The following is a 15299-nucleotide window of genomic DNA, read 5'->3' as shown; positions in this document are numbered from 1 at the left end:
GGCAGATTCAGAAGAAGGAGAAGGAAGAAGGAAGAAGAAGAAGGAGAAGGAATGAGGAAGAAGAAAGAAAGAAAAAAAAAACAAAAAAAACGAATCTGCTACCCAGATTCAAAGGAAAAAGAAGGAAGAAGAAAAAGAAGAAAAATGAAGGAGGAAGAAGAAAAAAAAAAACGTTTTTTTTATTAAATTTATTTATTTTTTATTTTATAATATGTATATATATATTTTTTTTTTAATTTCCACTTTGATGACACATGGCGCCTAGTCATTGTCCACATGGGCGCCACGTCACTGTTAACGGCAGACTTAACAGTTTGACTAACGGATGTATGAGACTGTCCCAAAATTTACACTTTAGGTATGACTCTGGGACGACAAAAACTTGATGTACTAAATGTTGAAAACCACGAAACATAAGGGTAGTAAACAGTCTTTTGCCCTTAAATATATATATCAGTTCGGTTCGGTTTGGTTTGGTTTCAGAACCTCAAAAACCGAAACCGAACTGGCCAGATTCGGTTTGGTTTGGTTTGATAGTTTCAGTTCAGTTTTTTTTTCGGTTCGATTTTTTTCAGCTTCGGTCCGGTTCGGTTTTCTGTTTTTTTTTTTTGTTTTCGGTTTTTTGAACCCACCCCTACTTCAAATGAGTCACCCAGACATCCAACTACTTTTCTAATTCAAAGCACAAGATTCTCAAAATCCATCGTTCATATGTACATTAAAAACTAGGGCTAGAGGGACGCAGTTCGGCCGAAGCCTACATCTTTGAAGCTATCTCAATCCAACTCAATGAAACCCGAGGTGGATATGATCCTCGACTATCACTCAACGGAATCGCGAAGTAGGAAGGATTACGGACCATCTCTCAACGGAATCCGAGTGGATACGATTCTGGAAAATCTGTGACATCCCACATCGCCCATGAGAGTGATCCTTAAATGTATAATCCTATCCCTACCTAGCATGAGGCCTTTTGGGAGCTCACTGGCTTCGGGTTCTGTAGGAACTCCGAAGTTAAGCGAGTAGGAGGCCAGAGCACTACTAGGATGGGTGACCCACTGGAAAGTTGCTCGTGAGTTCCCAAAAATAAAATCGTGAAGAAATGGTAAGCCCAAAGTAGACAATATCGTGCTACGGTGGTGGAACGGGTCCGGGTTGTGGTTGGGGCTTGGGCCGGGATGTGACAATTTGGTATCAGAGCCAATCCTTGGTCAAAAGTGTGCCGACGAGGACGTCAGGCTCTTAAAGGAGGTGGATTGTTACATCCCACATCTCCCAGGGGAGTGGATCCTGTAAGCCTTATATGTATATTCTCATCTCTACCTAGCACAAGGCCTTTTGGGAGCTCATTGGCTTCGGGTTCCATTAGAACTCCGAAGTTAAGCAAGTTCACATGAGAGCAATCCCATGATAGATGACCTATTGGGAAGTTCTCGTGTGATTTTCCAGAAACAAAATCATGAGGGCGTGGTCAGGGCCCAAAGTGGACAATATTGTGCTACGGCGGAGTCGAGCCCAGGATGTGGTGGGGGCTTGGGTCGGGATGTGACAATTTGGTATCAGAGCCTAACCCTGATCGCGTGTGTGCCAACGAGGACGTTGGGCCCCTAAGGGGGGTGGATTGTGACATCCCACATTGCTTAGGGGAGTGATCCTTAAATGTATATTCTCATCCCTACCTAGCATAAGGCCTTTTGGGAACTCACTGGCTTCGGGTTCCATAGGAACTCCAAAGTTAAGCGAGTAAGAGGCCAAAGCACTCCCAAGATGGGTGACCCACTAGGAAGTTGCTCGTGAGTTCCCAAAAACAAAACCGTGAGGGAATGATAAGCCCAAAGCGGACAATATTGTGCTACGGTGGTGGAACGGGCCCGGGATGTGGTGGACCCGGGCCGGAATGTGACACCATCACTCAACGGAATCATGAAGTAGGAAGGATTTCAGACCATCTCTCAACGGAATCCGAGTGGATACGATTCCAGACCATCACTCAATGAAATTGCGGAAGGCCAACAACCATATATAGAACGGCTCAAAGAAATGAGACAAGCACAAGTTACTTAATTTACAAAAGCTCAACCAAGGGAATATAAGGCACAAATACTAAATTTAGAATGAATCATCGAAGCGGGAGATGAAACCATATCGAAGCAACAAATCTCCATCACCACGGGTTAACGGTCTACCACTAGTCCTCACATTTCATCACAACATGTCAATCAAACCATATTTCAATATATACATGTCAAATCTCATTTCATAAACTTAAATCAATGGTTAAACGTTAAAAATAATTATTTAATAAAAAAACATATTTATAAAACCAAGTCATATCCATATAGGATAACAATTACGAAAATAGGGTAATCACCAATATCACATATATTAAAGTCACTCACCTAAGGTCCACACTAACGCACTCTAACATGGAATTCAAGGCATCAAACTCTATCACCGCCAAAAACAAAGCACAAGTCCACATTTACATTTCTCTCAATAAATTCACATACCCAAAACTCTCATAAGTTTCCCCACAATGACATTTAATGAGAATCAAACCGTCGATCAAATGTATGGTCCATGATCTTACATCACTTGCTCCTTAATATCCAACCACTAGATTTTCACTAGTAAGTTCCTAAGGTCCAACAACTGATAACTAGGGTGCTCACAAAATTGTACGATGATCCAATGATCGGATTGTCGTCAATCATGCAAACAAGTGGTGGTCCAATTTGATCACCACACCAAACAATTGAATTTCGGGAAACTGAGCTAGACATAGGTTCATAGGGTCCCTATAAGGTATTTGGTACTTAGACAACACTTGTGGACGGTCCCACGCACTGCCACACACGAGCTAGCCATGGTGAAGGGTTTGAAAACCCAAATTTTCAATATTAACTAGATGAACTCAAATTTACGTGGTAACTAGAGCTCAATAAGGGAAACACTTTTCACAAATAAGCCGACGACCAATTCTAACCGGAAGCCGTCCAAATTCACCAGAGAAAACCGGATTTCTAGGGTTCTAAACACCCAACTCTAAAACGAATACGAAAGCATAAACCAAGCATACCAACTTGAAGATTATGAAGAGTAGATGAAGTTTCATACCTCACTTTTAGGAAATGATTGCCGGATTCACCAGAAAAATGATAAAACCGCCGGAAACCCACAGAACTTTGCTGCCTCGAACTGGAAAAATGGATAAGAAAATGGGAAATCTAAAAATACAGAGATGTAGTGCTCGCCAAGAGTTTTGCATGGACACCAAGATCACCCAAAACGGAGCTCGAATGGAGATATGAGTGGGTCAAGATGGCCGGTTAATGGGTCGAAATCGCCCAAAAAGGGGCTGAAATCAGCCACCGTTTTGTTTTGTTTTGTTTTTGTTTTTTTTTTCAGAAACCTCCTCCTGTCTAATTGGTCTCTCCCTTTTTATCATTTAACCTTTAACCCACATGTGGGAATTAAATAATTCCCATAATCTATAGCTCACAACTTCAAACGTCCGTAACTATACCGTTATAACTCGGACTCGCAAACGGCTTTCGCCTATGCGCTCGTGGCTTCGAGACCTATTCGAAAACGTTACTTGTGACCTCAAAAGGTCAACGAATTTTAAATAATTATTTTCCAAACTTCAATCTTCGTAACTAGTTTAATTAAAATCTAAATCCAAACAATTTAAAATAAATTCTCGAGAAATAATATAAAATCTCAATAGTACAAATACGTAGATTATAACAGTGAAATCCAGGAACAGGATTTCACATTCTTCCCCTCTAAAAAAAAATTTCATCCTCAAAATTTCAGTATATCCACCAATGCCAAAAATCAACTGAACAACAATTTCGAAATGGCATTTACTCTTTAATTATAATCGAATTTAATTAACATCAAGCTCAACAACATCGAATCACAACTCACAAATACAATTATCATCGTCTCATCACAACTTCTCCACCAATCTTTGCACAATCACAAAGAATGCCACTACTAACAAGAATTCATCAATATACTCATAATTCTGACAACCATGAGTGAAGGATGGGAAAGAAATATGGAAAGAAATATGAATCATCAACCAAGAGATGATGAGAGCGAGCATAGGAGCAAGTCAAAAGGTGTAGCACTGGATCAAAATTTATTAAAATAATGTGACAGGAAAGTCATTACCTTGTTCTCCAAGTAAATGAAGAAAGAAAAAAAGGATCCTAAAACTCTACTTCAAAGCTTGGAAACAGAATCCTAAACTGCCAATCAAAGTTGTCAAAAATATACAGAGGTTGAAAGCCCAAACACCCTAATTTAACAATGTCCCTTAAACAATGCTAGAATCTTTACATGTCTTCTTATTGTGGCCGAGCCCCTTGCACTTGCTACATTGCAGTTGACGTTTTATTATGTCGTCTGATTCCGTCTGCTTCATCTTTGGCCGCCCTGGCGGCCGCCTGGTGGGCGGAGGGGTAACAGTAACTACTGCTTGGTTTGATTCATCTGTGTGTGGTCTGTCTACATTCGGAACAGGGTGAATTGATTCTGCATAAGTTAAACGGTAACTCTCCACTGTGAAGTATCTGGAGCAGTAATCATAAGGGTTCCTGCCAATAGTTATAAAGACAGCAACAGCATGGCAGCAAGGAAGACCAGTGAGTTGCCATCCCTTACAGGTGCAATCCCAATGGTCGATGTCAACACTGTCGACAGATTCTCCACGAACCTCGAATGTACTACCATGTGAGAGTAACACTTGAAGTGATCGAGCAATTTCCGTTTCCTTTTGAAGCTTTTCCTCCTTTGATGGTGTTAAACTTGTCACCCACTGACTGGACTCCACCCCGCGTGAATAGAAGGCTTGCATCGTATTGCCTCGTAATACATCAATCATCTGCGTAATTGGCAACTCATGCGCCTCTGATACCCAACTGTAGAACTGCTGTCCGAAGTTTGATGTCATGTGGTTGTACCTGCCTCCTCCGCAGAATGCATTAGCCCACTGCACTGGCTCACTTTGTATGACCCAATTGTAAGCATCCGGTGAAATATTTTTTATGTTGTCAACACTGTGCTGGAAAGCCTCCCGAGTGGGTGCATAAGCAGCCGCATAAAAATCACTTATCATGAATCGTCTTGCCTCGTGAGAAAATTGCCCCTTCAAGTCCTTGTTAAGTTTTTCAGCAAGATGCCTCAAACAATAGCAGTGGTAACATTTATCAAATACCTCGGGCAATGAATTTTTCAATCCATTCTGAAAATCTGCTACAAATGTGATCGGCTGAGATATTGTCACTGCCGATTTCAGTTCTAGTAAGAACCAATGCCAGTTCTCATCAGTCTCAGCATCCACAATAGAAAATGCTACTGGAAACACACCATCATCAGCATCTGCAGTTGTTGCAGCCAACAAAACTCCTTGATATTTTGAGTTCAGAGGAGCACTATCAAGAAAAATTAGAGGGCGGCAACCTTCTTTGAAACCCACAATTGATGCACGGAAAGATACAAAGAAACGATGGAAGCTCGAGTCTTCCTTAGTTGCAAATGAAGCAAAACTTCCTGGATTAGTTTCTTTTATCTTCTCGCAGAAATATGGCAACTGATTATAGGCCTCTTTATAGGAGCCTTGAAGCTGCTCCCTGGCAATCTCTTTGGCACGCCATGCCTGAGAATAATTCAATTGAATCCCGTACTCTCGCTTAATGTCCTCTGCTATAGCCTTTGGCTTGTAGTCTGGGGAAACTTTCAACTTCTCTTTTATGATACTTCCCACCCAACCTCTCGTAGCCCGATACCCAGCTTTCACAGCAGCTCCTTCACATGTATGATCTGTGTTCATTTTCTTGATACAAATCAACTGGGTAGTAGACAACCTTGATGCATATATCCTCCATGGGCAATTTTGACCTTTGCATTTGACAGTGACACGGTGACTGTCATTTTTCTTATACCTATAAGCAAATCCATGCGCAATTGAAAACTTATGCAATGCTTCTCGGAATTCGCTAAAACTATTAAACCTTTGGTCCACACCGGTGATGGTGTTTTCCCACTGTTGTGCAGCTTTATGATGCTTATCATCACTGGAACAGCCAGGAACAGAAACCAAAGGGATTTCTTGGAGTTCCATATCAATCTGGCCATCAGCATTGTCAGTATTGTCGGTATCAACTCGCATATCAACAGGATCAACAATAGGAACCACTGCTTCCGATACAGTTGTCCTGCTTGACCTGCATGGAAAACGTCACTTCTTGTAACAATCCGTGTAAACAAAAATTTGATAATAAACACATTTCCATGGCCTTCGTTCCACATTGTGATTGTTCCCAAACCGAACCATATAAGATTATGCATACAGGGCAAAAAACACAGAAGCAGATACCAAAACAGCAAGAAATAAGATGAACTAAAAATAAAATGTACCTACTAGCAGGCATGTTGGACAAATTTCGAATACCAGCTTCCTCTGTCATGACAAAAACATAGACAGTGTTTGTATCCCCCAGAAAATTGACCATACGTTGCAAGTCCTTGTCTTTAGAGATCGTAATGAGAGTCTTCTGATTGCCAGGAAGGAAGTACTTGATGGACAATGTATCAGCACTACAATTAAACACATCCGCTATTTCAGACTTGAAATCACCAAGCAGTGCTTTCTCATCAATGCCAATCGCATGAGCATCACCTCCAGAGTACGATAAACTTCCATCATTATTCGTCACAAATTCTCCGCCCAATTGACATATTGCTATAACCTTCTTTGCAGCCATGGCCTACCCACTCAAAAAGACATTTTTATATGTTTATGCACAAGAAATCATAACGAAACCTACAAATTGCTCAAAGCAGTTTACACAAGAGAGTCAAATTTCGTAGTTCATAAGAAACTAATTACACAGATTGAAGCTAAGTTTCTAAAATTACATAAGCAGATTCAATTTCACAGTTGATAAGAAACTAAGTTCCAGCCACATTCACAAAAATAACTCTAAATTTTGAAACTTTTGCACATATCCATACCCTAAATGTTGAAATTACACAACCCCAATCTCTTATTTTGCATATAAAAAGCATCAAATTTTCCATCTGCAGAAGGAAGACGTTCAGAAAAATCCTAATCCTAAATAATAATAAATAAAAAAGTCAATAAAATCGAACGTATAATTAAATGCAAAAGAAAAAAATCATTTATAAAGTAAACAAAAATTAAACAATTACGAGAGAGCGGGAAACAAGAACCCTAATACGAAAGAATTGTAAATATAAACATATATAATCGAAACCCTAGAATTTGGGGGAATTAAAAATCAAACCTTGAAGCCAGACTGAGATGAATTTCTCAGGTGAAACTATGAGAGGCCTTCAGCTTCTGAAACAGAAGAAAGTCGAAGAAGCTCCGCAGACCGATAAACAGGAGGAGAGAGAGGAGCGAACCGGGTGATGACTTTGCCCTTGTAATTGGCTGCATCCGCGTGTAGGTTACTTTTTGTTTACTTGGCGTCAGAGACCGTTGATCGTTATACTACTTCGGATTTGACGTTTTGAACGGCTGTAGATTTATGGTGTAGATATATTATTCGGATTGTACGGTATCTGGTAAAACGACGCGGTGAGTGTGATCGTATCGGGAATGCTGCTTTAGCCTTTAGGTAATTTACTTGTCCAAGCAGCATGCGGGGCCCACATAAAATCGACGTGGGCCTCACGTAATTGGAGAAACGACGTTTCACTGTTTAGCAATCAGGTACACAATATATCTGCACATTGTATCCTGATCTTCCAATCGTCTGATTACACATATCCCGTACTTTTCGTTGAGTCATGCACAATGGGATCTTGGGTTAGGCGGGGCACCTCGACCTAGGGGTGGGCAAACAGGTCCTAAACCCGCGGAGCGGGGCGGGTACCCACGATTTGGGCGGGTAAGGGCCGGGTCCTAAATTTCAAAACACAAAATGGAGCAGGGCGGGGCGGGTACAAGAAATTAGCGGGGTGGGGTGGTTCTAGAAATAGGAGGGAACGGGCCCCCGGCCCGGCCCGTTTCTAGCAAGAATAATTGGTTTTATCCTCATTTCAGTCTTCTCAGTTCTCATATACTCAGTCACTCACTTTTCCTTTTTCCCAACTCGATCTCTCATCCTGACTCGCTCTTACTGTCCCAGCTTCGTCTGCCGCCGCCATCATCAGCTCCGTCCGCCGCTGCCATAATCAGCTCCGTCCGCCGCCACCATTATCAGACCTCGATCCATGGAAGCTAAAATCGTCTCTTCGTTTTTTTTTTCATTCAATTTATAGTGAATTTCTTTGTTTTATGTGGCTTTAATTTTTGAATGCATGCAAGGAATTGGGATGGGGAATGCAATCATGGTCGATGATCTGGAGCTCCTTGTTTTCTAATGTAATCTTAAACCGCTGCTGCTGTGTCTCTCTCTCACTAACTCTCTTGAAATCAGTCTTTCTCTGTCGAACTCGAAGGGACGAACGACGAAGTCAAACAACTCAAAACGACGAATCAATCATCTCTTCCATCTGACTCAGACTCATATTTGCAGCGCAGTCGAGCTCTGTTGACAGTCCTCTTCAATTAAGGTATTATGTTTTAGGGATTTAGGATTTAAAATTAAATTAAGGTTTTCTAGATTTAGAGATTTTGTTGGGTTTTGAAACCTTGACCTCTGTTATGTTCCAATTTCAAATCTTTTGTTCAAATGATTTGGGTGGAAGGGGTCGAAATCTGGGATTAAGCATTAGTTGGTATCAGTTTGTGAACCATTGTTAAAATGGGATCATATTAATATATGCTGATGTGCATTTGTGCTTCAACAATCTGTGCTTCAATATTTCTGTAAGTGTAAGTGTAATATGTGCTGTTGTGCACTGCAGTGCAGCAGCAGGTTGCAGCCCCATTTTATAAAATGATGTATTAAAAAAAAAAGTTGGACCCGTGGACCCGCCCCAAATCGGCCTGTTTGAAACGGGCCGGGTTAGGTCTGGTTCCAAAACTCAAAATCTCTTTACCCGGCCCCCCCCCGCCCTGTTACTATTTAAAACGGGTAAGATCCGGTTCCTCCAAAATTGGGCCCGGCCTGTGCCCAGCCCTACCTCGACCATCGTATTCATACGACACTCGTATTGTTTCACATCGATCTCACTTAACATGTAAAATGTGTTATAAAAGCAGTCATGCTTAAATTTCTCTTGTTAAATACATAAAAATACTAAAACTATAGTGTTCATTTCAAATTGTTATGTGATCATGTAAACACAGACACAAACACAAGGAATACCTACATGTGGACAGTGGCGAAGCCACGTGAAGGCGAGGGGTGGTAGCCGCCTCTCCCCTCGCCGGAAAACACAGCTGGAGCGTAGGTTCAACCCCTTCCCTCGCTAGAAAATCCAGCCCCTACGATCGTCGAAAATCGCCTTTGAGAGTGAGGATTTCGCTCTTCCGATTTTATGAACCCACTGGTATTTGGGGTTGGTGTGCTGCATTGCTGGGTTTTAATGCTTTCAAGGGAAGAAGACGACCTAATTTTGTTTCAAACCACATGACGTCGTTTGCCTGTTTGTGGTTATTAGTCATAAAACTTGGTTTCTTTTAATGAAACGGTACAATTTGGACGTGGGATCCTTTAATTTCTTTTTTATTTTTTTATTTTATATTGATGTGGACTTCTTTCCCAATCGGACTATGGTTTTAATTGATTATTGTTTCCACCATTTCAATTCTCTTTCCTCTCTTTCATTTGTTTAGACTAAAGAAAAATAAAAGGTTGATGCTTACTATTGGTCTTTTTTAATTCTTGTTATTTTTCCAGAATTTAAATTATTTTTTTTCAATCCTTGAGAGATGATTACTTTGAGGACTTGTTTCATAATGTATAAACATTTGTGAGAAAAATAATATTAATGTTCTTAATATGGAGGATTTGCATTTTATACCCAGAAAATCAAAAGCATAAATCTCCAAGACTTGCAAACTTCCATTACTATCGTGTGGACCTCTATTTTCAGGTCCTTCATATGCAACTCAAAGAATTGAATAATCGCTTCAATGAAGTAAACACCGAGTTGCTTCTTTGTGGGGCATGTTTGAGTCTGGTGAATAATTTGCCCCAACAACAAAAAATAGTTTGTTTCGCTAAATTTCATCCTTAAGATTTAATTGAAAGATATGTTTTTTCTTTTATTGGTAATGAGCCTAGATGTGACATTTCATAGTATGAAACCTCATTGGCAACAATTGTAACTTGTTTGTATTGATAAATAATGAATGACATTAATATTGTGTACTATCTAAAAGGTAAGCTACATTTCTTTGAACTGTTTACGCTTTTAAATTTTGCCCCTCCCCATGAAAATTTATGGCTTCGCCACTGCATGTGGAGCCATTTGTTACTCAAATTGTGAGACTCCAGTTAAACTATGGACACGACATTCCTTAAATGAATTTTTTTATACAACAATATATTCACACTAAGAGATAGAAAAATAAATTGATATAAACTCCATGCAATTCAAACATAAAATGTCTCATTTGCAAATAAACAGGAATACAACTAATCTACAATGACACGTTTGAGTCTGGGTACGGTCACAAACTTATTTACACTCCTTGGAGTGACATAGTGCATCCTGGGCCAATAATGTGAACTATGTGTTTGTTGGAAATGTGCTTTAAAACCAATCATGAAATGATACCTTACGAACATTTCATATGTTAAAATAATCTATTTTAATATAATGGTAAAGATTATTGTTTAAAGCCGGCTCATTAAATGTTATGCGCTTCAACAATAAATTCAAATAATATGTAGTTAAGAGAATGTGATCTAAATAAGTTAGAAATATGAGACCTTTCAATTTCACATATCCTAAACGTTCATGATCATAGGATTGCCAATTGAAAATTGACAATCCAGATAGATCAATACATATTATACCTTCTCTTCATACAATGGCTAGTCTTGAGTCATTGGTGGCCAAGACATGTATGTGAGTGATCAATAGATAGTGAGTCCATTGAATACGATCAACCAAGAGTTCTCATACTCATGTCATATGAGCACTCACTAGTTCGGATAATGTAAAGTAGTCATTTAACCTAAGACACCACAATTGTCTTATAGTTAGGTCATTAATCTTTAATAGCTCAGTTGGTATAACATTCTTTTAATCTAATGTTCACCCGACAACGACAAGACGCTAAATTTCGAAGCTACTCTTGGTATAGGGGTATCTTTCATTGGGGGAACAGGGTCGGGTGCTCCAGTAGATATGGGATTTACTGTTACGTCGATTAGGGCACCGACGGCTACAAAGGAGAGTTGCGAACGAAGTAAGGCCGAAAACCCCAATCGAAAACGTTTACTGTGCCACACGATTTGGCGGCTCAACTAGGGATAGAAAAGACTCCAATGTGACTATTTCCAAACAAAGATCCAAATCAATGAGCTTGACCTGCACACACTTGAACTCATATGGCATGCTGCTCCACAAGCAAGGAGCATCCAGCCGGTCTTCATCTTGAAAACATCCAAGACTCTAGATCTTGTTAATTATAAGGTAGTTTACTTGCTTACTACAAAGTGCAAGCAGCAAGAGGTGTAACATCAAGTGTTGCGGTTTGATAAATCGGAGGAAATGTTGCATGCTCTATGTTAAAGACATTCCATTTGAGTGTCTACGACATCGTTGGGGTTAAGCTACCTAGTTGTTGACGCAAGTGAGTGCATAACAAATGATCTCTAACCTTCAAACCAAGTACAATTTAGTTGTTCCAAATCACATTCAAAGTAATTGTATAAACAAGGGAATCACATTGGATGGTGAACATGGATGAACTATCAACCAAACAGTGTGATCAATAGTGTTGATATAAAGAAAAACTGTATTGCATTGTAACCCAAAATTGAATAGATTCTCCACCTCCTTTATTTATCTTGGGTAACCATGATATATTGCAAAGTGCTACTCATGATTTGCGGAAGCTCTGAACACCAGCAATAAAAAATAGTTACTAAAAGAAAAATTGAAAGTAAGTTTTAATTCACTAGTAAAATTTCTAATCGCACTAATGAATCATGTGGAGTTCCGCTTGAACAGCCGAGGCTCGAGAAAATGTCTCGAACATCCGCGTCTTTAGACCGTTCATCTTGCTACTTCATTGCTTTTGACTCTTTGAACGGCTGAAGATTTGATTTCCCGTCTCTTAAACCGTTTGGAATTGCAATTTAACGTGTAAAACATTGTGACGGACATTTGGGGGTTTGAGTGGGGAGATGGGAAGATGAGTAGTGCTGCAGTTGTGAGTAGTGCTGCAGTTGTAGTAGCCCTTCCTTCTCCCCCTAATCTTAACGGGTCTCTCTTTTCTCCAACTCCCATTAATAGCAGCTCGGTAATCTCTCTCTCTCTCTCTCTCTCTCTCTCTCTCTCTCTTACTTGTGGTAACAGAAATGGGTAAATTTTGATTTTGCAGAACAAAAAGGATGGAATTGGAGAGCAAATGGTAATGAAGGAGACAGGGGATGGTGGGTACAAGTGGCGTTTGGTGATTGCTTATGACGGCACCCGTTATGCAGGTTATTTCTTTCTTCCATTAAAATTTAAAGCTTTGAGCTTTCCCCTCCTTCTGCTTCAATTTTGATGTGCTTTGCTTTATTAGTCAGCGCCCAGTCTTGGGTTTTGCTAATTATTACGTTCATGAGGAACCCAATTGCTAATATGCGATTTTAAGTTTTGATGAGAATAGCATTGGCTAGAGCGAATGTGCTCCGTGCACTTGATTTCAAATCCTTTCTCGCAATTTTGATTAGTTTAAGGTATAATATCGCCCATATATAAAAGAAAAAAGTTTCTGCGGCCAATAAGCTCTGCTTAGAAATGTGATTCTATGATATATGTGACATAATGCCGCTGAGAAGGATTTTACATTTTCCTCAACTTCCAACTTTGTAAATCGAGCACCTTATAGCCATGAAGGTCATTCTTTGTGGTCAATTTTAGGAGAAAATCTGTCATATCACCAGTTATATATAACCACGTGCCTGCCATGGGTCTCCCTCGTCATTTCTGTGATGAGAGAGATAGGCTCATGGTTGTATACACCCGGTGACACACAAGGACCTGTCCAATTTGAGATGTTTAAGACGCCCATTTCAAAAGCTCTCAACTTGATGTTAAGCTTCAACTTTCTGCATCAATCTTCTTCCAACACCTCAATGAATGTTACAGGATGGCAATATCAGAGTTCACCACCTACCGTACAGTGCTTTGTGGAGAAAGCTCTAACGACCGCTACGAAGCTGGAAAGGAACGATCTTCATTTCGTTGGTGCAAGTAGGACGGATAAAGGAGTACATGCCTGGGGTCAGGTCTGACTTTCTCACAAGCATTTTAACAATCAACCATATCACAGACTTACGTTCAGTTGAGCTTTCAGGTTGCACACTTTGTCACACCTTTCGACTATGACAGCATTGAAAGCATTCACGCTGCTCTCAACGGTCTTCTTCCTGATGATATCCGAGTTAGGGAGATCAGCCCTGCAATGCCTGAATTCCATGCTCGTTTTTCAGCGAAAAGCAAGATTTATCATTACAAAATACATAACGACACATTCATGGATCCATTTCAGCGCCAATATGCTTACCATAGAGTGCTCATAAGCTAAACGCCGCTGTCATGCGAGCAGCTGCAAAGTATTTTATTGGAAAGCATGATTTCTCTGCTTTTGTCAATGCTTCCCAGAAGGAACAAGTGCGTGATCCAGTGAAGGATATATTCCGTTTTGATGTCATTGAATTGGTAACGATCAAACCCCGAAAGATTTCTTCAACAGTAGTTGAATTTTAGAGTTCTGTGCATTACTGTTCATTGATTGATAACTGATTCTGTCGTCATATCCTTGTTTAGGGAGTTCTTTTACGGCTAGAAGTTGAAGGCTCCGGCTTCTTATACAGACAAGTCCGGAACATGGTGAAGCATTCGTTTTAACCATTTTCGTCAAAAGTTAACGTCTTTTTAGTTCCAAGCAACAAAAGTATAAGCATCTGCATTTTTTCACCTCTGCAGGTTGCTCTGCTTATTCAAATTGGAAGGGAAGCACTTCCTCCTGATATTGTTCCCAAGATATTGGCAACACGAGATCGGAGAGTGCTTGCCAAATATACCATGTTTGCTCCACCCCACGGGCTTTGTCTTGCGACGGTCAAGTACAACGAGGAGCATCTACGGCTTCCATCCGGTTCCTTCGCAACCAGTTTTGGTATGCATTATACTATTGGCTCATGTAAGCTTCCATTCTACTAAGAATTTCACTTGCATTCTACCAACCAAACAATTTACAACAAGTAATAACATGATTGTTCAATAAATAATATTAACTTCAATTTGTTACTTCTCCCTCCAACAACACAGCACTAACGAAATGGTGAATGTTGCTACACCCAACTCACCTTAAACCTAATTTTCACAGGTTCTTGCTACAGAGAACGCGGTTAAAGACAGATGGAGAGGTTATTTTCGTAATCTTTTCAATGAAGGACATGAAATGAGTGCTTCTTTAGGGGAGTTGAGTAACTCAGAAGAGTGTAGAAACTACTCTTTTTATCGTCGAATTCGGAAGGAAGAAGTGATTGTAGCTTTGAAGAAGATGAAGCATAAAAAAGCAATAGGCCCAGACGATATACCAATCGAAGTGTGGAAACTTTTGGGAGAGACAGGTATAACATGGCTCACTGACCTTTTCAATAGGATTTTGAAAACGAAGAAGATGCCAAATGAGTGGCGAACGAGCACTTTGGTGCCTATCTACAAGAATAAGGGCGACGTACAAAATTGCATGAACTATAGGGGTATTAAGCTAATGAGTCATACAATGAAGCTCTGGGAGAGAGTCATTGAGCATAGATTGAGGCAAGAGACACGGGTTTCGGACAACCAATTCGGGTTCATGCCAGGGCGCTCAACCATGGAGGCAATCTATCTCTTACGAAGATTGATGGAAAGATATAGAGATGGGAAAAAGGATTTACACATGGTCTTTATAGATTTGGAAAAAGCGTATGATAGGGTCCCAAGAGACATTCTTTGGAGGATTTTAGAGAAGAAAGGAGTACGAGTAGCATATATCCAAGCTATAAAGGATATGTATGAAGGAGCAAAGACTGCCGTAAGAACTCATGAAGGACAGACCGAAAGCTTTCCCATAACTGTAGGATTACATCAAGGCTCATCCTTAAGTCCTTACCTTTTTGCGTTGGTAATGGATGAGTTAACAGGACATATTC

General features: G+C 40.1%; 1 protein-coding gene and 1 pseudogene across 3 annotated transcripts; one reads left to right on the top strand and one right to left on the bottom strand.

Annotated features, from left to right (window-relative positions):
- Window positions 1–4133: 4133 nt before the first annotated feature.
- LOC103452722 (uncharacterized) lies at window positions 4134–7454 on the bottom strand. 3 transcript variants are annotated; one of them, XM_008392252.4, is made up of 3 exons: window positions 7320–7454; window positions 6430–6779; window positions 4134–6236 (listed from the first exon to the last, which is right to left on the bottom strand). In XM_008392252.4, the coding sequence occupies exons 2-3, from the start codon at window positions 6774–6776 to the stop codon at window positions 4328–4330; spliced, it is 2256 nt and encodes a 751-aa protein (XP_008390474.1). In that variant the 5' UTR covers window positions 6777–6779; window positions 7320–7454; the 3' UTR covers window positions 4134–4327. The 3 variants fall into 3 exon arrangements, with proteins under 3 accessions (XP_008390474.1, XP_008390475.1, XP_017192605.1); XM_008392253.4 differs by having other exon boundaries at window positions 6434–6779; window positions 7320–7420; XM_017337116.3 differs by having other exon boundaries at window positions 6430–6835; window positions 7320–7417.
- Window positions 7455–12204: 4750 nt separating this feature from the next.
- Window positions 12205–14406, top strand: LOC103452723 (uncharacterized; annotated as a pseudogene).
- The last annotated feature ends 893 nt before the right edge of the window (window positions 14407–15299 follow it).

This window comes from Malus domestica, chromosome 16, assembly GCF_042453785.1.
Source record: "Malus domestica chromosome 16, GDT2T_hap1".
Taxonomy (NCBI): Eukaryota; Viridiplantae; Streptophyta; class Magnoliopsida; order Rosales; family Rosaceae; genus Malus; species Malus domestica.
This window is presented reverse-complemented; position numbering and strand designations above follow the sequence as displayed.